The 26,961-nt window shown below is 44.9% G+C and overlaps 1 protein-coding gene and 1 long non-coding RNA gene across 4 annotated transcripts; one reads left to right on the top strand and one right to left on the bottom strand.

Annotated features, from left to right (window-relative positions):
• Positions 1–26,948, bottom strand: LOC118966104 (uncharacterized). Of its 3 annotated transcripts, XM_036988828.2 has the most exons (7): positions 25,819–26,948; positions 4,272–4,415; positions 4,085–4,157; positions 2,755–2,895; positions 1,285–1,490; positions 578–694; positions 1–421 (listed from the first exon to the last, which is right to left on the bottom strand). In XM_036988828.2, exons 1-4 carry the CDS (start codon positions 26,019–26,021, stop codon positions 2,860–2,862), a joined length of 456 nt encoding a protein of 151 aa, XP_036844723.2. In that variant the 5' UTR covers positions 26,022–26,948; the 3' UTR covers positions 1–421; positions 578–694; positions 1,285–1,490; positions 2,755–2,859. The 3 variants fall into 3 exon arrangements, 1 of the variants encoding a protein (XP_036844723.2); XR_016483429.1 differs by lacking the exon at positions 4,085–4,157 and having other exon boundaries at positions 25,819–26,204; XR_016483430.1 differs by lacking the exons at positions 4,085–4,157; positions 25,819–26,948 and having other exon boundaries at positions 2,755–2,892; positions 4,272–4,395.
• Positions 6,781–8,984, top strand: LOC149981333 (uncharacterized). The gene is made up of 3 exons (XR_016483431.1): positions 6,781–6,895; positions 7,254–7,287; positions 8,845–8,984. It is a non-coding gene; the product is annotated as an uncharacterized LOC149981333 (long non-coding RNA).
• Positions 26,949–26,961: the final 13 nt, after the last annotated feature.

Here is a 26,961-nt window from a genome sequence, read left to right as displayed (position 1 = left end):
AAGCTTTAACCAAATTTAATTCTGCTCAAAGGATCAGACAGACCAACATTTCTCACCATCACAGTTATATACATCCCCCTTAAGACACTCCTCCTTCTCTCCAATCCTTAAATCTTATGGTTCCACAGGAAAAGGGTAGTAAACCTTTAGCAACCTTTACCTTCAGGGGATCTGACCTCACTTCCTGACCTCAACCCCTCCTCCTTCTAGTCCACAGATGTCCATCCGTCTCCCCAATAGCAATCCGTTGAGCTCCTCCCGTCCACACAGCACATTCCACAGCCACTCTCTTTCTACAGATCTCACTCCTTAATATACTATGTGTCTGATCTATCATGTCTTTATTATCTCAATGTTCAAAATGTCAAATCCAACAAGACCAATCTGCAATGTCCACAAGGATCCTTCTGTTTCTGAAGTTCTGCATGGAGGAAGAGGAGGAAGAGCAAACAACATTACAAAAGTAATGGATGACATGTGCCATCTAGTGGTCAAACCTATTGACTGCCGTTTCACCAGCTAGTGACTAAACCTATGGACTATTTTCCTTGAAGCTCACTTTGTATATTGGACTAACCTCTTTATTTAGACTCAAGGCACTCAGGAGAGATTCCACATCATCAAACTCAGCATAGCCAAAACCCTTTGAGCGGTCTTGGTTACTGGGTTCTCTAGGAAGATGTACTGCACTGATCTACAGACAGACAGACAGACAGACAGACAGACAGACAGACAGACAGACAGACAGACAGACAGACAGACAGACAGACAGACAGACAGACAGAGTCAAACAAAGATATAGTATGTCTGGGTTTAAATGAACAAATACTAGCAGCAAGTTGGCAAATACTTTATAACAGGGGTATTTAAATCTTACTCTACGAGGTCCGGACTACTGCTGCTTTTCTGTTCTGCCTGATAATGAATTGCACCCACCTGGTGTCCCAGGTCTAAATCAGTCCCTGATTAGAGGGATAGAATGAAAGAAAGAAAAAATCAGTGGAACTGCCTTCAAGGTCCAGATTTCATTTTGAGGGCTTATAATAATGTATGCCATTCAGCAGATGCTTTTATCCAAAGAGACCTACAGTCATGCCTGCATACATATTACGTACGGGTGGACCTGGGAATCGAACCCACTATCCTGGCATTACAAGTGCAATGCCCTACCAACTGAGCTACAGAGGACCCACAAAGGAATTAACTGTGTAACACAACAGATTTAGGCTTAAATGTTATGCTTTGGGTAGGGCCAAACATGTGCTAAATTTGAAATGCACTTACCCCAACGCCCCTGAAGAAGTCCATGATGGAGTCCTCAGTCACGTCGTAGGGCAGGTTGCCCAGGAAGGCGGTGTAAGGGGGACCGCGAGGAATACAAGAGCGGCCAACGTTTGGCTCCCAGGCTGAACGGGGTGCTGTGGGCAGGATGGAGCGGTCGATGGCTGGGGCCCGGGAAATATCCTCCTCTGTATGCCAGGAGGTGGATACTGGAGGGAGAAGGGAGAAATATAGAGGGATTGGAGGTTAAAGGGCCAATCTATGATTGGACATGATTTTTTTTAACTTTCAAATTAATAATATACAGTGCCTTCAGAAAGTATTCACACCCCTTGACTTTGTGTTGTTTTACAGTCTGAATTTAAAATGTATTCAATTCAGATTTTGTGTCTCTCGCCTACCCACAATACACCTTAATGGAAAGCGCTCAGGGATTTCACCATGAGGCCAATGGTGACTTTAAAACAGTTGCAGAGTTTAATGGCTGTGATAGGAGAAAACTGAGGATGGGTCAACAACATTGCAGTTACTCCACAATACTAACCTAGAGTAAAAGGAGTGAAAAGAACAAAGCCTGTGCATAATACAAATATTCCAAAACATGCATTTTTGCAATAAGGCACTAAAGTAAAACTGCAAAAAATATGGCAAAGAAATGAACTTAATGTTCTGAATACAAAGTGTTATGTTTGGTGCAAATGCAACACAACACATAACTGAGCACCACTTTTCAAATGTTCAAGGATGATGGTGGCTGCATCATGTTATGGGTATGCTTGTAATTGACAAAGACTAGCGAGTTTTTGGGGGGGATAAAAATAAATGGAATAGAGCTAAGCACTGGCAAAATCCTAGAGGAAAACCTAGTTCAGTCTACTTTCCAACAGACACTGGGAGACAAATTCACCTTTCAGCAGCACCATAACCTAAAGCACAAGGCCAAATATACACTGGAGTTGCTTACCAGGGCAACATTGAATGTTCCTGAGTGGCCTAGTTACAGTTTTCACTTTCACAATGTAATTGTACACAAACACGTTATAGCCTCAAAACATGGTTGAAAGTATAATTTTGATCTCATGGATGATGTGTCATTGCATGCATAGCTCTGTCTATGAATTTGAGAGTGGTTACATTTCTCCAGCCCCAATCCTCAGATAGTTACCAAAAACAGTGCCAGGGTCGCAATTTTTGTCATTGTTTAAACTGCAGATTTCCCTTTTAAGATCATGCTGCCTTGGTATGTACGGATCCTCACGATAAGATGGGTCAGATGCTGTTCTGACACGTTGACTATGAATACCAAAACACAGGTGTACTGACCAGAGATGAATGTCACAGAACAGGATTGGGCCTACATGAGTTACAGTAGCCAAATCTTAACAACATTTATCCTGGTTGGGAATCCTCAACGTATTGGAGAAAGGAGAACAAATAACTCTGATGCTGCATCCTTTTTCTGAAGAATCTCACCCTCTGTGTCTAGGTCATCTGTCTCGTCGGCCCAGCTGCTAGTGGGCTTGGTGGGGGGTTAACTTGGGGGTGCATTACCCCCCTTGTCCTCTGCCAGGAAGTTAGTCATGGATAGGGTCTTATTCCCCTTCTTCTTAGCTGCTGTGAGGAGAGGGTGACATTTTATCATGGTCAAACAGCTCTTTGGCAAGTTTCTGACAAGACTCACTGTGACAGGAAAATGGTAGTGCTGCCCCCCCCCCCTTGTGAAACAGACCAAACTGAGAAGTGAATAACCTCTATGGAAGAATTTTCCTCGAAATCTAAAGGCACAACCTGGATTCGAGCCAATGTCTTAAATAGTTGAACATGTTATTACTCCTACCCCGTGAAAGTGACTTTTTCATTTTTTGTTGTTGTCAAAAACAACTTTATATTGAAGGAGGGCCTTAGAGTTGCAAATGCGCAGTTCGGCGCTAAACACGATTACGTGATTCCACGCATTAGTTTAGCTAGCCAACATCGCCATGACGTTTTTCTTTTTACACATTGCAAGTGTGATTGGGGATTATAGTGGAGAAGGACATGTAACATATCTTCATACTGTCTTTGGCCTTATTGTGCTGGCTTGGATCATTTATTTAAATTTTTAATTTTTACACTGTCCTTTACAATATTGTACAGCAGGTCTCGAACCCTCGACATTCGAGCCCGAGGTCCGGCACGCTATCGACCGTGCCGCAAAAGCACAGCGCTTATAAACCCCGGGTCGTTACACAGCAATAAGGGTGGACGGGTAACCTGGCCATCCCAGTAGTGTACAACTCAGCGTGGCTTGCTTTTGGGCCAAAGGGATTGAATCAGGCAAAAATGTTTGGGTGTGTTGCACTTAGCAGTGAGTCAGTGACGGAAAATAATATCCCTGCAAAGAGACTAACAGAGCCCGATATTTAAGGGTCATTCCAAGCACGCCACATGGGTCACAGAACCGTGTGTAATGTGGATGTTCACTTTACAGACTTGCAGAAGACCATGAAATGAGGCCATCACCATTCCCTCCTCCATCAGATGTTGACGCACCACAAAAACATAAACTACCTCCCACCCTGGTCTACTACGCATGCCCCAGACACTGTCAACGTAGGCTAGCCAGCTGTCTACTCTTTGTTTACATAGATGTCAGGTCAAGTGTCTATATAACTTTGGGTACATATTTCTAAAACCCTGCAGATATAACTCATTGTGTTGACATAGTTTGTTTGGGACTGAGACAGTTGCATACTACCTATGATGGCGCATGAGCATTCCTGTGCACAATGACCAGCTGGTCTTCGGAGAAAAATAACTTTACCCTGTAAAGTGCGATGTTTACATGGTTCCATGCCCACTCCCTCCCTGCAGCGTCCGCCACGATACAGCCCCTCCTGACACAAAGCATGTGAAGTCGACACACTTCAAAGTATGCATTTCAAAACGGTGAATCCATCCCTTTCTAAAAACACCCGGCCCATGCAGAATTTAGCTAACATAATTCTCACCTGACGTCGCCATGTTGGAGAACAACTGCCAGGATCCTGGATGGAGACGCGGGCACACAAGTATCCGCGTGCATGCTTCGCATAGTGTTTTCGTGATTTGCAGTGGTGTAGATCACTCCATCACCACTGGAGAGCAGGCTAGGCCTAATTGACGGAGAGTTTTTCAAAAGTTATTAATGAGGGTGTAACAAAATGCTTGCGTTTCTATCTCCAACAGTGCAGTAATATCGAACAAGTAACAATACACATATTCAACGTCAAGGAATGGAATTAAGAATATATAAATATTTGGACGGGTAATGTAAGAACATAGACTAAAATACAGTATAATTGGATTAGCACAGTGAACGTATGTATGCCTATATTCACCATGTTAATCCCATTGCATGATGACCTTAATATGATGCCATTTACTGTATTTGGTAAATAAAGGTGTAAATGTGTTTGTTTCATTCTGAGTGGAGGGGTTTATTGTGTTTGTTGGTTCTTCAATCTGCAAAAGTCCCAACAACGATAGTAAAACTAGACAGATTCTCCCTCATACAGACATTTCCCACGTCCCAATGAGGATAAAGGCAATGTTATGCTTGTGTGATGCAAAATCTGTGGTAGAAAAGGTGTTTGGTCTGTTCTGAGTGGAGAATATCCATCCAAATCAAATGTTATTTGTTATATACACGTGTTTAGCAGATGTAATTGGTCACATACACATGTTTAGCAGATGTTATTGGTCACGTACACATGTTTAGCAGATGTTATTGGTCACGTACACATGTTTAGCAGATGTTATTGGTCACATACACATGTTTAGCAGATGTTATTGGTCACGTACACATGTTTAGCAGATGTTATTGGTCACGTACACATGTTTAGCAGATGTTATTGGTCACATACACATGTTTAGCAGATGTTATTGGTCACATACACATGTTTAGCAGATGTTATTGCAGGTGTAACAAAATGCTTGTGTTTCTATCTCCAACAGTGCAGTAATATCTAACAAGTAATATCTAACAATGCACACAATCTAAAGTAAAGGAATGGAATAAAGAATATATAAATATTTGGACGAGCAATGTAAGAGCGGCATAGACTAAGATACAGGAGAATAGGACAGAATAAAGTTAAATAAAGTTAAATAAATAAAATAAACAAATATACATGTGAGATGAGTATTGCAAAATATGTAAGCATTATTAAGCAATAAGGTAAGTGGAAATATTACTTGGTTCAAGCATATATTGTAATAACTATGCACGTGTTGGCTACAGTATGACTGTCTGCTCAAAACTTCCCCTTTTTGCATTGTATGTTTTGCCCTAAACGTTGGAGCTACTGTGGCAACAGCTTCCCCATGCCTTATAACTTTTGAAGAACAAAGCCAGTATTTTGGATGGGTTTATTGTGTGTGTGGCTGCATGCGGATGTGGCGTATCACACAAGTCAGAGGTTAGGGCCAAGGGGAGATCTTAACTCCCTCACTCATTTCCTTGGCTACCGAAACCAAGATCTGAAATACTTAGTTACTCCAAAACACTTCAATCAGTGTTTTGACAACAGGAATCCACATGCATTCCACACAGTAGCCTGTAGACTTAGACTTGGAAGTACAATGTCACTGTGATAGAACTTTGTAATGAAAACCTTGGTCTTCCACTTCTATCTTATTTGGTTTGACTTAACCTGCTAGTTGGATAATATTCGGTTGTGCTTGACAAATATGTCATAAGGTCATTTCTATCTGTTGAGTGAAAAGATACTGCTGTTATACTGAAGGACATTTTGACTGCTCACTTGCGAAACCATTTTATTGTACATGTTTGTCCCTGATTGTTATCTGTTTGTCCAATGGCAAAGTATCAGGAGGGAACAGGAATAGGCGTGACAATTCCATACAAATAATGGTATTTTTATTAATTATACGAAGAGTGCCTTGGTCCTCCTTTCTTTACGATGATCAATTTACCCCTTTTACCAAAGAGCACCCTCTGTCTACCAAAATCTACTATTGTGTACCTAAGCAGCACTTCCCTACCTCTTTTTTTCTACATATTGTAGTCCTTCATTTGATATACTGAACACATATTTTCCATTCGTTTTTGCCTTAGGCTAACCCTCATGATGATGGAAAGCACCGTTGAACGTCAGAGTTTCTGCTCAATGACTAGGCAGGAAATTAGTTATTCCGGTCTGGAGCCTGGCCTGATTTTGTGTGTGTGTGTGTGTGTGTATGTGTGTGTGTGTGTGTGTGTGTGTGTCTATAGAGTTTTTTTTGTCTTTGCGAGTGTTGCTTATTAGATCATAGATCAAGTCAAATTAATTTAACGAACACTGTTACAATTTACATTGGACACAATACATCTTTGTGTGGTCTGACTTATTTTGAGTCAGATTTGGTTTAATAGACTTATAAGACTGCGCCATTGTATGTTGCTAAGCTAGAAGCTGCTGGTAGATGACAGAATGGAAAACCCAGTGAGCCAAGTGTATGCTCTCTCTTCCATCTCTCTCTTCCATAACCATCACAGGGTCCTTGTTACAGCACAAGGCTGTGGATGCCAGTCTGGCTGGTTGGACTCGGCTCAACTTGCGGGTTCCCTGCTCCTTTACAGAGAGTTTTACTGGTGCTGACATGTCTTACTGGAAATCATGGTTGATGTGTGTGTGTGTGTGTGTGTGTGTGAGTGTGTGTGTGTGTGTGTGTGTGTGTGTGTGTGTGTGTGTGTGTGTGTGTGTGTGTGTGTGTGTGCAGGGGGTTAATTGATGACAGATCTGTTTTTGTACAATACCAGCAGTACAGTGTATATCCACAAAACATATGGGTACCATTTTCACAGAATACATGGAATGATAGAGAATTATTCAGTGTTTCAGATTTTTTTTTATTGTTGGGAAAGTATATATATATTTTTAAAGATTTTTGTCACTAAGTGAGTTCTTGTCCTTTTGCTTTTGGAATGTACTCTTGGTTCCCCCGAAAAGCATCAGTCAGCACCTGCCAATCGACTACTGTACTGTAAGTACCCTTTCAACAGCATCTCATAACACTCATAGAACATTTCTCAATGGATTAATAATAACAAATTGGACTTGATCAAGGACATCTCAGGTGGCATGGTAGCCTAGTGGTTAGAGCGTTGGGCTAGTAACTGAAAGGTTGCTGGATCAATTCCCTGAGCCGACAAGGTTTAAATCTATTGTTCTGCCCCTGAACAAGGCAGTAAACCCATTGTTTCCCCGGTAGGCTGTCATTGTAAGTAATAATTTGTTCTAAACTGACTTGCCTAGTTAAATAAAGGTTACATTTAAAAATACATTTTAAAATCTCATCAAGTAATGAGTGCACAGTTCCTTAGATCTGTCATTAGAACCGATGTCTCATTTCACTGCAAGTTCCATCGACATATGATCTAAAGCTCTCCTGACAGATATGTTTTCTGTGTAGTTCTGATGCTCTTAACCAATGATATTATGTTATGATATTTATTACATTCCATGGGTGACATGTGTGCCCCTATTCACACTGACATGGCCTCATTTTGACATCTACAGATTGTGACTTCACAGTGCAACACCTCCAGCTCACTTGTTATAGTTCTCACTTTATCTGTTTTCAGATGGTATTATAATATAGCCTATAGAATCAACTATTCGCAAAGCAAGCTGTGTTTCACTCTAAATGTGTAACTGGCATGTAATAACCAAAACAAATGAATTACACTAAAAGGCTTAAAAAGCCAAGATGATCTCCCTTGGGAACAGCGTAACCAGGTCCACCCAAGACTGTTCTGTGGTTACTGGCAGGATCATTAATTCGATTTTTCGACACAGAAAGCAGAAGGAATGCTGGCTCAAGCTCATTACGTACACGATCATAAGACTTACTTGACCACACACTGTCTCTTTTAGAAAGAACCACACTGACCATGCTGGGACGAAGTCCTTTAACCAAATTCTTTAATAATTGTATATAGTCCAAACCATGCTCAGAGAATTACTGCAATTAGAAGTTTGGAAGAAAACACTATTCTTAATTATACTATTTAATTGTTAGCAATGAAATCACATAAACACGTTTTCAAGCTTTTCAAGCTGTGTTTGATCTGTCTTGAGAACAATGAACAAAGATGTCAGAGTAACCTGTAGAAAGACATTGAATAGGTCAGAAAATGTGTTTAAACTTGCAGGGGGAGGTTGGTAAAGCCATACCTGCAGTGGCTGTCCAGCTGCACTAAATTCCACATGGATTGTGTTATTTGCAGTGACATCTATGTGTGAGCTCCCCAAAAGGCAGGTCTGTCAACATTGCAGAAGGTATGCAGGCGAACTGCGTGATTGATTAAAGATCTGTTCTCTTACACTCCTTGATTTGCAAACAGCAGAGCTGAGAAAAGGGCTGGTAAATTAGTTTAATATGATTTTACAGCGATAAGGGGGATGTTTGCTGTGGATCACGCTCCATCTGAAACTATTCAAGTGTGTGCAGCAGTGGCAGTAAAGAGTGCAGGGGTGGCATTAAATTACAATGCTAAAGCCCCATTTTAATGACACCCTCCCTTCTCTCTCTTGGCAGGCAAACTAGTCTCCTGAGGTTCTACAGATGCCTGCATCACAAAAATGTCAGCTCTCCTCATCCTTACTGAAGAGCACTGATGAGGAGAGACTAAGCGGAGACAGAGGAATCTAGGTTGGGAATCTAAGATACAGGACTTTGTTAACTGACCTGGGTTTGATTTTACCATGGATGAGAGATGATTTCATGAACAATAACATTGACATCCCTTTTATGAAGTTTGGACTGGCTCCAGGCATAAATGACGTAAGTGGTCACTTAGGGCCCCAGGACGCTAGGGGACCCCAGACCAAAAATAAAAATATATATAATTTGTTTTTGTTGCAGTAACTCAGTCAGGTCTGAACTTATTGTTTCGAGTTAGAATAGTAGAGTACACAAGGTGCAAGTTGTGCATCACCAAATTGTTTCTTGTTATGTCAGTCACTCAATTAGCCATGTCAGCCAACACTTTTTAGATAAGTACGTTAGCCTGGCCAGCTATCTAACCAGTAACAATGGCAGAATACTGACCACTCACGCAGGGCACGTGCCCAGAGGGCCCCCATTGATTTTGATAGTCACTCTCACTCAGATATCATTAACATGGCATAAATCACAGAAAAATATGTGGAATTGTAAGAAATGAACTGTAAAACTGCAACAACAAAAATCTCTGCCCCATGGCAAAATGTGTATGAGCCCTTTAGGTATCCAAAAAAATGATATAAAATAATCTGATAAATGAATTTGGCATTTACTGCTATAGCCCATAGAAACTAATTGAATAACACATTCATAAATTGCAAGAAATATAGAAAAATAAAATAAATCATAAGGAATAAGGTTTTAAAATGTTTGTCCTATATCTGGGACGTTTTTTTTTTTTACACATATTTAAACCCCATAGTTTTGGGGGCGCAAAACTACCTCCATACTGTACTTCCATTTGTTTGTATGGGTTACATTCAGACGAGTCCCGTGACGCTTGTTGTGGTCATAGAGAAAAACGGAGAACACCATTGTGTTCGTGAGAGTCTCCCCTTTCCAGAGAGTCATATGCGGAAGGCAGACATGGGCGGATGCAGTGGATTGAGCCCACGCAAAAAAATCTGGGATCTCTAGCTTAAACTGACAGATTTTGATGGGGGGAAAAAACACACTTTAAAACTGCAAAAAACATGTTTTACTGTTGAGAGTTAGAATTGTATAACTTAAAAGGTGCAAGTTTGACATTTGGTTGTGCATCAGCAGTTTCTCTCTTGTTACAGTATGTCAGTCACTGACAGTCACTCAATTAGCCCATGTCAGCTAACAATTGTTAGATTTGTAAATTAGTCTAGCCCCATGGCAAAAACAGTAGAATTCCTTTGGGCCCACAAAAGGCTAGATTAAGTATTATTTTGTCCAGGGAGTGAGAGAGTGTTGATGGTTGATATCCTCAGCAATATCCTACCACACGAGGGAGTGGTGATCTAGATTCATTCAAAACAGACGTTTCTACATCTACTTGTTGTCAGCAGTTTTGTCAGCTTTGGTAGTTTATAAGTCAGTTCTCTTAATTATCTCAATCCTTGAGATTTCCCATTAGTCTGTGTGTATGGGTACAGAAATTATTTCAACGTTCAGCTCAAGATAGCTAGTATTTCTCAGTGTGTCTGTCTGATCTGTCTGGGCCTTGATGATTAGTGTGTGATCTCAGCTGTAATGTCTACAGTCAGGAGATAATATGGGCCAACTATGGACGCGTGGTGCCAGATACATAGCATGCTTCAAATAAAGGGCCCACTTGAGGTCATAATTTCACCCTTGTGATATCTAGGAATCTCTCTGATTCTCATAGAAATGAAGGGAAAATGAAGAAAAGAAACAAAGTAATAACAGTTTGTATTATTGTTGTGCATTTGATTGTGTAGATTTATGTGTCTGCTTTACAAAAAAAAGACCTGTGTGTTCTCATGGGCATGTTTTGTATAAATATGACGTGATCTGAACATCCTGATCCTACCAATCTCCTCACTCAAATAGAGATAATTCTGTTTTTCCTGTTTTAATAAGGAGCGTTTGGCTGGGCTGGCATTTGATAAATAAGCTGGTTTATTTGCACAGGGAGGATAAACAGCCAATGGTGTACAGAAGGTGAGACAACTCCTCTGCAGAAAAGCCAGATTTTGTAATGTCAGTGAAACTGTTTCGGGTCAACTTGGTGGAGATTTTTCCAACAAATAACTTTCATTATACTTCAGCCATTATCCTCTCTGACTTATCCCACCCCTTTGTGTCCAGCTCACAGCTCACTCCACACAACAGGCTGACAGAAAACCCTGGGAAGAGGGCAGAACATCTAGTCCTGTTAAGTAACACCAGGGATAACTGGCTAAATGTGGAATTTTGAGGTCAATTCTAAATGATCCATGAAAGTGCAACTCAAATGGTATCGTTGAATTCCGACTGTGTCAGCTGACCATTGTTGGGGAGTAGTGGACAACATGTACATTTTGCAGTAGTTTGGTGGTAGTTGAACTAAATTCCATTGCTGCACTTAAGTAAAACTACTTTAAAGTACTACTTAAGTAGATTTTTACTACTTTAGTACTTTACTTTACTATTTATATTTTTGACAATTTTTACTTTTACTTCACTACATTCCTGAAGAAAATAATGTACTTTTTACTCCATACATTTTGAATGCTTAGCAGGACAGGAAAATGGTCCAATTCACACACTTATCAAGAGAACATCCCTGGTCATCCCTACCTGCCTCTGATCTGGTGGACTCACTAAACACAAATATTTTGTAAATTATGTCTGAGTGTTGGAGTCTGCCCCGGGCTATCTGTAAATTATGTCTGAGTGTTGGAGTGTGCCCCGGGCTATCTGTAAATTATGTCTGAGTGTTGGAGTCTGCCCCGGGCTATCTGTAAATTATGTCTGAGTGTTGGAGTCTGCCCCGGGCTATCTGTAAATTATGTCTGAGTGTTGGAGTCTGCCCCGGGCTATCTGTAAATTATGTCTGAGTGTTGGAGTCTGCCCCGGGCTATCTGTAAATTATGTCTGAGTGTTGGAGTCTGCCCCGGGCTATCTGTAAATTATGTCTGAGTGTTGGAGTGTGCCCCGGACTATCTGTAAATTATGTCTGAGTGTTGGAGTCTGCCCCGGGCTATCTGTAAATTATGTCTGAGTGTTGGAGTCTGCCCCGGGCTATCTGTAAATTATGTCTGAGTGTTGGAGTCTGCCCCGGGCTATCTGTAAATTATGTCTGAGTGTTGGAGTCTGCCCCGGGCTATCTGTAAATTATGTCTGAGTGTTGGAGTCTGCCCCGGGCTATCTGTAAATGATGTCTGAGTGTTGGAGTCTGCCCCGGGCTATCTGTAAATTATGTCTGAGTGTTGGAGTCTGCCCCGGGCTATCTGTAAATGATGTCTGAGTGTTGGAGTCTGCCCCGGGCTATCTGTAAATTATGTCTGAGTGTTGGAGTGTGCCCCGGGCTATCTGTAAATTATGTCTGAGTGTTGGAGTCTGCCCCGGGCTATCTGTAAATTATGTCTGAGTGTTGGAGTCTGCCCCGGGCTATCTGTAAATTATGTCTGAGTGTTGGAGTCTGCCCCGGGCTATCTGTAAATTATGTCTGAGTGTTGGAGTCTGCCCCGGGCTATCTGTAAATTATGTCTGAGTGTTGGAGTCTGCCCCGGGCTATCTGTAAATTATGTCTGAGTGTTGGAGTCTGCCCCGGGCTATCTGTAAATTATGTCTGAGTGTTGGAGTCTGCCCCTGCTTATCTGTCAATTTAAAAAACAAGGAAATCGTGCCATCGGGTTTGCTTTATGTAAGCAAGGTGAAATTATTTATACTTTTACTTTTTAAGTATATTTTAGCAATTACATTTACTTTTGATACTTAATGTATATTTAAAACCAAATACTTTTAGACTTTTACTGAAGTAGTATTTTACTGGATGACTTTCACTTTTAATTTTCTATTTTCTATTGCTTTTTTCTCTAATATGACGATTGGAGTAAAAGCCATGGATTACAGGCAACATTCGCAGTGAGCTAAAGGGTAGAGCTGCCGCTTTCAAGGAGCGGGACTCTAACCCGGAAGCTTATAAGAAATCCCGCTATGCCCTCCGACGAACCATCAAACAGGCAAAGTGTCAATACAGGACTAAGATTGAATCGTACTACACCGGCTCTGAAACTCGTTGGGTATGGCAGGGATTGCAAACCCTTACAGACTACAAAGGGAAGCACAGCCGAGAGCTGCCCAATGACACGAGCCTACCAGACGAGCTAAATAACTTCTGTGCTCGCTTCGAGGCAAATAACACTGAAACATGCATGAGAGCATCAGCTGTTCTAGACAACTGTGATCACGCCCTTCACAGCCAATGTGAATAAGACCTTTAAGCAGGTAAACATTCACAAGGCCGCAGGGCCAGATGGATTACCAGGACATGTACTGCGAGCATGAGCTGACCAACTGACAAGTGTCTTCACTGACATTTTCAACCTCTCCCTGTCTGAGTCTGTAATATCAACATATTTCAAGCAGACAACCATAGTTCCTGAGCCCAAGAACACTAAGGTAACCTGCCTAAATGACTACTGACTAGCACTCACATCTGTAGCCATGAAATGCTTTGAAAGGCTGGTCATGGCTCACATCAATACCATTATCCTAGAAACCATAGACCCACTCCAATTTGCATACTGCACCAACAGATCCACAGATGATGCAATCTCTATTGCACTCCACACTGCCCTTTCCCACCTGGACAAAAGTAATACCTATGTGAGAATGCTATTCATTGACTGCAGCTCAGCATTCAACACCATAGTGCCCTCAAAGCTCATCACTAAGGACCCTGGGACTTAAACACCTCACTCTGCAACTGGATCCTGGACTTCCTGACGGGCCGCCCCCAGGTGGTGAGGTTAGGTAACAAGACATCCGCCATGCTGATCCTCAACATGTGGGCCCCTCAGGGGGGCGTGCTCAGTCCCCTCCTGTATTCCCTGTTCAATCATGACTGCAGGGCCAGGTATGACTCCAACACCATCATTAAGTTTGCTGATGACACAACAGTGGTAGGCCTGATCACCGACAACGACAAGACAGCCTATAGGGAGGAGGTCAGAGACCTGACCGTGTGGTGCAAGGACAACAACCTCTCCCTCAACTTGATCAAGACAAAAAAGATGATTGTGGACTACAGGAAAAGGAGGATTGAGCTCGCCCCCATTCTCATCGTAGTGGAGCTGGTTGAGAGCTTCAAGTTTCTTGGCATCCACATCACCAACAAACTGACATGGTCCAAGCACACCAAGACAGTCGTGAAGAGGGCATGACAAAACCTATTCCCCCTCAGGAGACTGAAAAGATTTGGCATGGGTCCTCAGATCCTCAAAAGGTTCTACTGCTGCACCTTCGAGAGCATCCTGACGGCATCCTGACGGGTTGAATCACTGGTACGGCAACTGCTCAGGCTCCGACCACAAGGCACTACAGAGGGTAGTGCATACGGCCCAGTACATCACCGGGGCCAAGTTTCCTGCCATCCAGGACATCTATACCAGGCAGTGTCAGAAGAAGGCCCTAACAATTGCCAAAGACTCCAGCCACCCTAGTCATAGACTGTTCTCTCTGCTACCACACGGCAAGCGGTACCGGAGCGTCAAGTCTAGGTCCAAAAGGCTTCTGAACAGCTACCCCGAAGCCATAAGACTCCTGAACAGCTAATCAAATGGCTTCCCAGACTATTTGCTATTTGCATTGCCACCCCCCCTCTTCTATGCTGCTGCTACTCTAAGTATTCATCTATGCATAGTCACTTTAATTACTGTACCTACATGTACAGTGGGGCAAAAAAGTATTTAGTCAGCCAACAATTGTGCAAGTTCTCCCACTTAAAAAAGATGAGAGAGGCCTGTAATTTTCATCATAGGTACACTTCAACTATGACAGACAAAATGAGAAAAAAAAATCACATTGTAGGATTTTTTATGAATTCATTTGCAAATTATGGTGTAAAATAAGTATTTGGTCAAAAAAATGATCTCAATACTTTGTTATATACCCTTTGTTGGTCAAACGTTTTCTGTAAGTCTTCACAAGGTTTTCACACACTGTTGCTGGTATTTTGGCCCATTCCTCCATGCAGATCCCCTCTAGAACCAGTGATGTACTTCCATTGTGAAGTAATTGGTAGCTTGGTAAACTATATTTTCAGAGTAGCTTTCTCAACACTGCAGCAGACACAGATCTCTGGCATACGTTGTCCAGGTTTAAACCTTAGATAACATTCCCATATGAATGCAGGAGTATGTACAGTATTTGTGAGTGTGAGAAAGCCCAGCTGTCATGTTGGTGTGTATACTGTCTCTTTTTATTCAGCCGTACCTATGACAAAACACAGTATTTAAGTGCAAACACTTTAAAGTACTACTTAAGTAGTTATTTGTTGTATCTGTACTTTACTTTTTTATATTTTGACAACTTTGACTTTTACTACACTACATTACTAAAGAAAATAATGTACTTTTTACTCCATACATTTTCCCTGACACCCAAAAGTACTCACTACATTTTGAATGTTTAGCAGGACAGGAAAATGGTCCAATTCACACACTTATATTCACACAAGATAACATCCCTGGTCATCCCTATGGCCTCTAATCTAAAGGACTCCCAAAACACAAATGTTATCCCTAGACTCCTATCCCTAGACTCCACCACTACCACCCCCACCCCTAGACTCCAATACTCCCACCCCTATCCTTAGACTCCAACACTCTACCACTCCTACCCCAGGACCCCACCACTCCTACCCTGAGACTCCACCACTCCTACTCCTACCCCAGAACTCCAATACTCCCACCCCTATCGTTAAACTCCACCACTATCACCCCTATCCCTAGACTCCAACACTCTACCACTCCTACCCCCAGGACTCCACCACTCCCCCCCTAGACTCCACCACTCCTACCCCTACCCCTAGACTCCACCACTCCTACCCCTACTCCTAGACTCCACCACTCCCCCCTAGACTCCACCACTCCTACCCCTACCCCTAGACTCCACCACTCCCCCCCTAGACTCCACCCTCCCCCCTAGACTCCACCACTCCCCCCTGGACTCCACCACTCCCCCCTAGACTCCACCACTCCCCCGTAGACTCCACTTCCCCCTAGACTCCATCACTCCCCCCTAGACTCCACTACTCCCCCCTGGACTCCACCACTCCCCCCTAGACTCCACCACTCCCCCGTAGACTCCACTTCCCCCTAGACTCCATCACTCCCCCCTAGACTCCACCACTCCCCCCTAGACTCCACCACTTCCCCCTAGACTCCACCACTCCCCCCTAGACTCCACTACTCCTTCCTAAATCAGCTGATCTCTCAAAGTGCTGTACAGAAATCCAGCCTAAAACCCCAAACAGCAAGCAATGCAGGTGTACTCCACCACTACCACCCCTACCCCTAGACTCCACCACTACCACCCCTACCCCTAGACTCCACCACTCCTACCCCTACCCCTAGACTCCACCACTCCCCCCTAGACTCCACCACTTCCCCCCTAGACTCCACCACTCCTACCCCTAGACTCTACCACCCCTACCCCTAGACTCCACCACTCCCCCCTAGACTCCACCACTCCTACCCCTACCGCTAGACTCCACTACTACTACCCCTACCCCTAGACTCCACCTCTCCTACCCCTACCCCTAGACTCCACCACTACCACCACTACCACCCCTACCCCTAGACTCCACCACTCCTACCCTAGACTCCACCACTACCACCCCTACCCCTAGACTCCACCACTCCTACCCCTACCCCTAGACTCCACCACTCCACCACTCCCCCCTAGACTCCACCACTCCCCCCCTAGACTACACCACTCCTACCCCTACCCCTAGACTCTACCACCCCTACCCCTAGACTCCACCACTCCCCCCTAGACTCCACCACTCCTAGCCCTACCCCTAGACTCCACTACTACAACCCCTACCCCTAGACTCCACCTCTTCCCACCCCTACCCCTAGACTCCACCACTACCACCCCTACCCCTAGACTCCACCACTCCTACCCTAGACTCCACCACTCCTACCCCTACCCCTAGACTCCACCACTCCTACCCCTACCCCTAGACTCCACCACTACCACTCCCCCCCCAGACTCCACCACTACCACCCCTACCCCTAGACTCCACCACTACCACTCCTACCCCTAGACTCCACCACTACCACCCCTACCCCTAGACTCCACCACTCCTACCCTAGACTCCACCACTCCTACTCCTACCCCTAGACTCCACCACTCTTACCCCTACCCCTAGACTCCACCACTACCACTCCCCCCCTAGACTCCACCACTACCACCCCTACCCCTAGACTCCACTACTACTACCCCTACCCCTAGACTCCACCTCTCCCACCCCTACCCCTAGACTCCACCACTACCACCACTACCACCCCTACCCCTAGACTCCACCACTCCTACCCTAGACTCCACCACTACCACCCCTACCCCTAGACTCCACCACTCCTACCCCTACCCCTAGACTCCACCACTCCTACCCCTACCCCTAGACTCCACCACTACCACTCCTACCCCTAGACTCCACCACTACTACCCTAGACTCCACCACTCCCCCCCTAGACTCCACCACTACCACCCCTACCCCTAGACTCCACCACTCCTACCCCTACCCCTGGTCTCCACCACTCCCCCCCTAGACTCCACCACTCCCCCCCTAGACTCCACCACTTCTACCCCTACCCCTAGACTCCACCACTCTCCCCCCTAGACTCCACCACTTCCCCCCTAGACTCCACCACTCCTACCCCTACCCCTAGACTCCACCACTCCTACTCCTACCCCTAGACTCCACCACTCCCCCCTAGACTCCACCACTCCCCCCCTAGACTACACCACTCCTACCCCTACCCCTAGACTCTACCACCCCTACCCCTAGACTCCACCACTCCCCCCTAGACTCCACCACTCCTAGCCCTACCCCTAGACTCCACTACTACAACCCCTACCCCTAGACTCCACCTCTTCCCACCCCTACCCCTAGACTCCACCACTACCACCCCTACCCCTAGACTCCACCACTCCTACCCTAGACTCCACCACTCCTACCCCTACCCCTAGACTCCACCACTCCTACTCCTACCCCTAGACTCCACCACTCCCCCCTAGACTCCACCACTCCCCCCCTAGACTACACCACTCCTACCCCTACCCCTAGACTCTACCACCCCTACCCCTAGACTCCACCACTCCCCCCTAGACTCCACCACTCCTAGCCCTACCCCTAGACTCCACTACTACAACCCCTACCCCTAGACTCCACCTCTTCCCACCCCTACCCCTAGACTCCACCACTACCACCCCTACCCCTAGACTCCACCACTCCTACCCTAGACTCCACCACTCCTACCCCTACCCCTAGACTCCACCACTCCTACCCCTACCCCTAGACTCCACCACTACCACTCCCCCCCTAGACTCCACCTCTCCTACCCCTACCCCAGACTCCACCACTACCACCCCTACCCCTAGACTCCACCACTACCACTCCTACCCCTAGACTCCACCACTACCACCCCTACCCCTAGACTCCACCACTCCTACCCTAGACTCCACCACTCCTACTCCTACCCCTAGACTCCACCACTCTTACCCCTACCCCTAGACTCCACCACTACCACTCCCCCCCTAGACTCCACCACTACCACCCCTACCCCTAGACTCCACTACTACTACCCCTACCCCTAGACTCCACCTCTCCCACCCCTACCCCTAGACTCCACCACTACCACCACTACCACCCCTACCCCTAGACTCCACCACTCCTACCCTAGACTCCACCACTACCACCCCTACCCCTAGACTCCACCACTCCTACCCCTACCCCTAGACTCCACCACTCCTACCCCTACCCCTAGACTCCACCACTACCACTCCTACCCCTAGACTCCACCACTACTACCCTAGACTCCACCACTCCCCCCCTAGACTCCACCACTACCACCCCTACCCCTAGACTCCACCACTCCTACCCCTACCCCTGGTCTCCACCACTCCCCCCCTAGACTCCACCACTCCCCCCCTAGACTCCACCACTTCTACCCATACCCCTAGACTCCACCACTCTCCCCCCTAGACTCCACCACTTCCCCCCTAGACTCCACCACTCCTACCCCTACCCCTAGACTCCACCACTCCTACTCCTACCCCTAGACTCCACCACTACCACTCCCCCCCTAGACTCCACCACTCCCCCCTAGACTCCACCACTCCTACCCCTACCCCTAGACTCCACCACTACCACGCCTACCCCTAGACTCCACCACTCCTACCCTAGACTCCACCACTACTACCCCTACCCCTAGACTCCACCACTCCCCCCTAGACTCCACCACCCCCCCCCCCTAGACTCCACCACTCTCCCCCCTAGACTCCACCACTTCCCCCCTAGACTCCACCACTCCTACCCCTACCCCTAGACTCCACCACTCTCCCCCCTAGACTCCACCACTTCCCCCCTAGACTCTACCACTCTTATCCCTACCCCTAGACTCCACCACTACCACCCCTACCCCTAGACTCCACCACTCCTACCCTAGACTCCACCACTCCTACCCCTACCCCTAGACTCCACCACTCCCCCCCCTAGACTCAACCACTCCCACCCCAGATGACCGTAGAGCATATAACATCAGACAGAGCTATGAATATGTGTCCTGTTGGAACCTCAGTCCCAAAGCTCCTATGTGAGTTGCTTTTGACACTACGGTATTCTGCCCACTCAAACTGCACAATGATCAAGCCGATAATACAGTGTAACAAGATATGATGATGTCACTCTCAGATAGAAAGTGTCTTACAGTCTTACAGGTAACTCATCTCTGGGTTCTATAAGACCCTTGGCATAGTCTTTTATGAGTATTAGTGCTAAAGCCAAGTAGCGGTTTACAACATTTCTCCCTTCTGCCCAACAACTGCAGAGTTCTTTTCCACTTCTGTCTAGGGGAGAGATAGTGCCTGACTCCCAGCAGTAGCAGAAAGTTCCTTTTTTGGTCTTATCTGACTGGAATGACAGGCCAAATGCCAAGTAGTCCAAAGGGAGGAAGACTTAACAAAGCTGCATGATTGCGTCTAAGGCTTGGACTGCTGCTGTGTAGTTTCACAGTCAGAGCTGTCATGCCAGGAGAATTTTCAGATGAAATACTCAGATAAGACAAGTTAGTATGCATGAAATTTGAGTCATACATAGCCTGCTGGTAATTATATATAATTACAACTTTTTTTTCTGTCGTATTCTCAATGGCTGTTATCTGTAAATACTGGAAGTGATCTGATAGTGTAACTAGCATACAAGCCAATGCATTCCTATAGCAATAGGATTGTGTATTAGTCATTGTAAAAGAGGGATCCCATGTTGGTCAACATCTTCTCCAGAGGAGCAGGAAGTCACGAGGAGTAAAGCAGAAGTTCTGCATGACTGCTGTGACCAGACGTGACTGGGGCCTGGCCAGTAGAGGGTCTGTGACCCGCCGTGACTGGGGCCTGGCCAGTAGAGGTTCTGTGACCAGCTGTGCCTGGGGCCTGGCCAGTAGAGGTTATGTGACCCGCCGTGCCTGGGGCCTGGCCAGTAGAGGTTATGTGACCCGCCGTGCCTGGGGCCTGGCCAGTAGAGGTTATGTGACCCGCCGTGCCTGAGGCCTGGCCAGTAGAGGTTCTGTGACCCGCCGTGCCTGGGGCCTGGCCAGTAGAGGTTATGTGACCCGCCGTGCCTGGGGCCTGGCCAGTAGAGGTTATGTGACCCGCCGTGCCTGGGGCCTGGCCAGTAGAGGTTATGTGACCCGCCGTGCCTGGGGCCTGGCCAGTAGAGGTTCTGTGACCAGCCGTGCCTGGGGCTTGGCCAGTAGAAGTTATGTGACCCGCCGTGCCTGGGGCCTGGCCAGTAGAGGTTCTGTGACCAGCCGTGCCTGGGGCCTGGCCAGTAGAGGTTCTGTGACCAGCCGTGCCTGGGGCTTGGCCAGTAGAGGTTATGTGACCCGCCGTGCCTGGGGCCTGGCCAGTAGAGGTTCTGCGACCAGCCGTGCCTGGTTGCCTGGCCAGTAGAGGTTCTGCGACCAGCCGTGCCTGGTTGCCTGGCCAGTAGAGGTTCTGCGACCAGCCGTGCCTGGGGCATGGCCAGTAGAGGGGTGTGATGGTGGTGACAGTCTCCTGATGACCCTGTTGTCACTGTGGTAACTGTTACAGCCGTGTGGTCACAGCCGTTTGTGGCCCCTTTTACAGCTTTGAGGTCACAGTCATACACTCCCTGATGACATGTGTCCAGTCCAGTCCAATCATTTCTCACAGCTAGAGAATATTACTCATGTAAAATGCTACTTTCTAATCTATTTTATAGTATAAAGATGGTTTACTCAGAGGCCGTTAGTGTGTTTGCCACTGTTGCTCTGGCAACATTCACTGAAAACGTTGATGTATATGTTGCCAGAACAACTGGGCAAACAAGGATTCTTATTCCTTAATTTTTTTTTACCAGGTAAGTTGACTGAGAACACATTCTCATTCACAGCAACGACCTGGGGAATAGTTACAGGGGAGAGGAGGGGGATGAATGAGCCAATTGTAAACTGGGGATGATTAGGTGGCCATGATGATTAGAGGGCCAGATTGAGAATTTAGCCAGTTAACACCGCTACTCTTACAATAAGTGCCATGGGATCTTTAATGACCTCAGAGAGTCAGGACACCCGTTTAAAATCCTGTCCAAAAGACAGCACCCTACACAGAGCAGTGTCACCAATCACTGCCCTGGGGAATTGGAATATTTTTAAGACCAGAGAAAAAGAGTGCCTCCTACTGGCACTCCAACACCACTTCTAGCAGCATCTGGTCTCCCATCCAGGACCAACCCTGCTTAGCTTCTGAAGCAAGACTGTAGTGGGATGCAGGGTGGTACGCTGCTTGCATGAATTACACAAACCTCTCCTCTCAACATAGTCTAGGAAACAAATGTCATGAAAGAAGGGCTTTACACAAAACATCCAATGTGTGACTAGAGAGATGCCAAGTCAAGTCAGAGGATTGACACAATGTCCTGAAGACTTTGGACCTTGGCAACGAAGGACCTTCACAACAAATAGACCAAGGTGGACACCCTCCAGTATAGGGTGGGAGAGATGTCTCTCAGGGTGTGTTCATAAATGATATCTGGAGTGGCAGAGTGCGCTCAGAGTGTTGTCAGATTGTCCATTCGTAAGTTCAGAGCGTTTTGCTCTCGGAGTGCCGAGGAGTAGGGTTGATCCAAGCGTTCTGACCTCACAACGGCAGTCAAGCACCCAAGCTAACTGGCTAACGTTGGCTAGCTACTTCCAGACACAAATGAGAGAACACCTCACATTTTACTCACCCTAGCAGAGCTGGTTAGGCTGTTTTCATGTTATCCAGAGCTTTGGTGACCTGTAACTGTGCTGCTTTTTTGCCAACGTTTATTCAACGGGTGTTGAGCGTTCGTAAATTCATCAGTTATTCTGCTCTCTGGCACGCTCAGACGAGAGTGCTCTGAAATCATAGTAGATAGCCAGAGTGAACTTACGAACGCACCCTAAAATGGATTCCCAGATCATTAACACTTGGACAGGGCTGTGGATGGGGCTCTGAGGGAATGTCTGACCTAATCATCAAATGGCAGCATTGTTAACTGGAATGATAGGGCAAAATGTATATTTCAGCCCAAATAGACATACCCAAACGTTATTATTTTTCATGAGATGGCCATAAACAATAACTGGTAATGTTGCATTGTTTTAGAAAATTCTGGGAAAAAAATAGTTCAAAATTGCAAAGGACACAAGCTCAAGTAAACATACAATGAAAATCTGAAGAATGTGGTATGATATTTTCCCTATTCAACAAATAGGGCTTGAAATGACTGAAATGATTTTTCTAAATTTAGTAACAATCAAATATAAATGACTTACTATAAGATTTCACCTTTTTTATAACTGTAAAATAATTATCATCATAATTAGTGCACCATTTCATATAACTGACGACAGATCATTTATCTCTAAACGTCCACTGAGCGGCACAGAGACACCATTTAAATGTGTGCAGACTGGTTAATGAATGCAACTCCGTCACTCAGAGAAAGAAGAACATTGATTATTTTTCTGAATAGGTCAGAAAATGTGACATGTCTCTCCCTATACAAATGTGGGGTCTGAAATCTGACACTTCAAGTCAGCTCTGCTGAAAGAGTGGAAACAGAGAGCAGACAGATCGGTCTTTCTGGCGCTATAAAGAAGCTCACAGAAATGTCATTTGGAGCCGGTCCAGAACTGCTCAAACTCTCCCATTTAGGGGACTTAACATTTAATCCCATGCCTTCTCCTCCACTCTCCACTCCCTACATTCCTCTGGTCAGATACGCCTGTCTTGCCCTTTGTATCAGTGCCCAGATACAAAGGAATGTGAATGGGGTGGACAGGACTACCCTGACCATATTTTCCACTCATAACGGTAAACAGAAAACTAGCTGGATCTTGTTTTCCAAGGTCTTGTCCAGAACAGGTTGACAAAGTGAGCCTGACGTGTCTATTGGCGTTTCATGTTGGAGGAAAGACCTGTTGATGAACTCAGCAGGTTTGTGGGTGGGTTGTTTTAATTGGGGTCATTTCATCCTTTGTTCACTATAAATGTTGACTCTCCCTTCCTGCTATAACATTCCTTTCTCTACACTGTATTCACATAGCAAAGTACAGTGGTCTTTGTGCACAATGAACTAAAAGATCCTGAGTTTCTCTAGTCAGACACCATTACTACTTTGTCTAATCATTTAACTTCAATTGTGGAGTTTGAGTTAGTTACTCATTCCAAGAATGCCAAGGTTAGGTTTTAGATGAGCTTACGTTTGGTGCAGGCATAGAATAATAAGTTCCTGTTCCTTTAGTTTGATTTCATAAAAGTGGGTGAATTATTAGTTTAAATTAGTTTAAATGGGTGAATTATGAGTTTAAATTCAAAACTCATTTTACTCCCAGATGTGTTTTCATGGTAACTCCTCACAGATATACTGTAAGAATTAATGGCACACTGTGAAATCTTACATCAAGAAGTAGACGTTTGCTTACTTCTGCACACCAGGGAGCTGTATTTTTAGCCGAAAGTAGTCATACTATACTGTGTGGCTCTCTGTGACTGGTTGTTCAGTTCTCTGGTTAGAGTTTCCACTGGGACAGACCAATGGGACCAGACCACTTGGATAGACCAATGGGACTAGACCACTGTACCAGACCACTGGGACCAGACCAGTGACTCATGCACCACCGGAACAGCCAAAATACGTATTTTGTGCGGTTCGCCTGAAATGTCCAACCTTCTAACCAGGCACCAGAAATGGAAAATGAAAAGGAGGGAGAGCCCGAAAGCTAGGTGAACAGTGGCCTCTTTCACACTTATATTCTTACTTAATCCACCCCTCTCCTTCCCCTTGCCTCCCCCGGCCTTCTCACTCCTCCCCCACAACCCCCTGCCTGCTACAAGTCAGTTATTTTGAAGTTTATTATCTAGTGCTGCAGGGTTTTTCTTTACTTTTGAATGAGGTTTGAAATAAGGCTGAGATAACCTTTGAACTGGCGGATATGCTTTCTACTAAGTGCTTTGCTGTGCTGTCTTTGGCTGTCTCTTCATTGCACATAATTGATTTAATTCCATTCCATTTTAGAGCACTTTACTGGTTCTAAATCTCATTCCAGTCTTGTTGAAACACTGACCATGAATGGCCTCAAACAGCCCAGAGCAAAGTCAAATATACGACTAAGAAAAGACAGTAGACAAGACGGCACTACCTCCCTCATACTGTCTAATACAGTATATGACTGTATGACACCTCCCTTCTACTGTAACATATTACTGTACGACACCTCCCTCCTACTGTAATATATTACTGTATGACACCTCCCTCCTACTGTAATATATTACTGTATGACACCTCTCTCCTACTGTAATATATTACTGTATGACACCTCCCTTCTACTGTAATATATTACTGTATGACACCTCTCTCCTACTGTAATATATTACTGTATGACACCTCTCTCCTACTGTAATATATTACTGTATGACACCTCCCTTCTACTGTAATATATTACAGTATGACACCTCTCTCCTACTGTAATATATTACTGTATGACACCTCTCTCCTACTGTAATATATTACTGTATGACACCTCCCTTCTACTGTAATATATTACTGTATGACACCTCCCTCCTACTGTAATATATTACTGTATGACACCTCTCTCCTACTGTAATATATTACTGTATGACACCTCCCTTCTACTGTAATATATTACTGTACGACACCTCCCTTCTACTGTAATATATTACTGTATGACACCTCTCTCCTACTGTAATATATTACTGTATGACACCTCCCTTCTACTGTAATATATTACTGTACGACACCTCCCTTCTACTGTAATATATTACTGTACGACACCTCCCTCCTACTGTAATATATTACTGTATGAATCCTCCCTCCTACTGTAATATATTACTGTATGACATCTCCCTCCTACTGTAATATATGACTGTATGACACCTCCCTTCTACTGTAATATATTACTGTATGACACCTCCCTCCTACTGTAATATATTACTGTATGACACCTCCCTTCTACTGTAATATATTACTGTATGAATCCTCCCTGCTACTGTAATATATTACTGTATGACACCTCCCTCCTACTGTAATATATGACTGTATGACACCTCCCTCCGACTGTCTAATAATATATTACTATATGGCACAATTAAATTATTATAATAGGCTGACAGTACTTCCTCCATGGAAAAACTCCATTCCATCCACATGGACATTCCTGTGTATTCCTTTGAATCTGACAGAATGAGAGACAGAATAATAGCATATCTGATCCCTGTGGACTAATAACGGCTCACCTTTGATGGCCTGCAGGGGTAATCTCTTGGCAGGAGAGTCCAGTGGAGCCCAGTGATGCAGAGGAATGGCAGGTATGCAGTATAGAGATTATGCACACTGTCTCTGGAATTAGCCTGGCATGCTCAGTCTCCCCGATACACTCGCTGCTCTGCTTCCATCCCTCTAATGCAAGGCGGCTGGGGATCTCTGGCTCTAACAACATATATATCTATCTGTGTGTGGTCTAGTTTTTAACTTTGAACTAACCAATAACAACCTGTTGATATTAACGTATTGAACCGGATGTCTGATCGTCATAAAGGATGCAAGTGGATCACCATAGAGACCAAAAAAGTGCATCAAATAAAGTGCAGACTAGCTAATGTGCAGGAAAAGAGTGGACTGTGAGTAATGAAATAGCATTGGAATGGAGGCCCAGTCCATCAGTAAGGGGGTAGAGAGAGAATGTTGGGTCAAAATGCAGAATGAACCCAGAATTCCAGAGAACTTCATAGACATGTACGTATCTGGCTAGACCGGGAACAGAGCTGGATGGGGTGTGCCAATTCTTTAAAGCTGTATATCTGTGTCTGGGTTTTACATTGTTGTTGCTTGAGTGATGTTGCTTTCCACGTCACATCAAGAGCTCTATTTTATCCGTATCATGGAAATTCAGAGTTACAGTGTGATTTAAATGTAAAGGAAATGTCTCTGTGTTAGCAGAGGCTTCTGGAATAGCCTGCCAGAGAACCTGAGGGGGGCCGAAACTGTGTACATTTTTAAAACAGATCCTGAAGCAAACCTTCTTTTATCTTTGCTTTTCCTTAGGGTGCTTTTTGATCTCTTAGTTTTTATTGTTATTCTTTTGTTTTTATCTTCTTATGTTTGTTGTGTAGCAAATATTGATATATTTACATTTTTAGTTATGTTTTTTCCTGTGAAGCGCTTTGCGTTGCATTCATGTCTGAAATGTGCTATATAAATAAAGCTTGACTTGACTTAATAAATGCTGCAGATGTCGGCTCAATAAGACATTACTATCAGTAATACAGATTCAATAGAGCCCCAATTTAGCATTTATTTCCTGTATGCATTTAGAGAGGAAACCAACTGATTTGTCCTGATTGGTTACAGTAGATGAAAACAGAGACATACACATACAA

The sequence above is a fragment of the Oncorhynchus mykiss genome, chromosome 9 (assembly GCF_057628025.1).
Source record: "Oncorhynchus mykiss isolate SJ-2025 chromosome 9, ASM5762802v1, whole genome shotgun sequence".
In the NCBI taxonomy this organism is placed as follows: Eukaryota; Metazoa; Chordata; class Actinopteri; order Salmoniformes; family Salmonidae; genus Oncorhynchus; species Oncorhynchus mykiss.
Note: the sequence above shows the minus strand (reverse complement) of the source record. Positions and strands in the feature narration are given on the sequence as shown.

What these genes read in the sequence shown, in the direction of transcription:
- LOC118966104 (XM_036988828.2), bottom strand. Translation starts at nt 26,021, where the DNA reads ATGTTGTTAGAGCCAGAGATCCCCAGCCGCCTTGCATTAGAGGGATGG. An exon ending in ACCCCTGCAGGCCATCAAAG is followed by an intron (nt 4,416 to 25,818) that starts GTGAGCCGTTAT and finishes TCCGTCAATTAG; the next exon opens with GCCTAGCCTGCTCTCCAGTG. An exon ending in CTCCAACATGGCGACGTCAG is followed by an intron (nt 4,158 to 4,271) that starts GTGAGAATTATG and finishes GCTTTGTGTCAG; the next exon opens with GAGGGGCTGTATCGTGGCGG.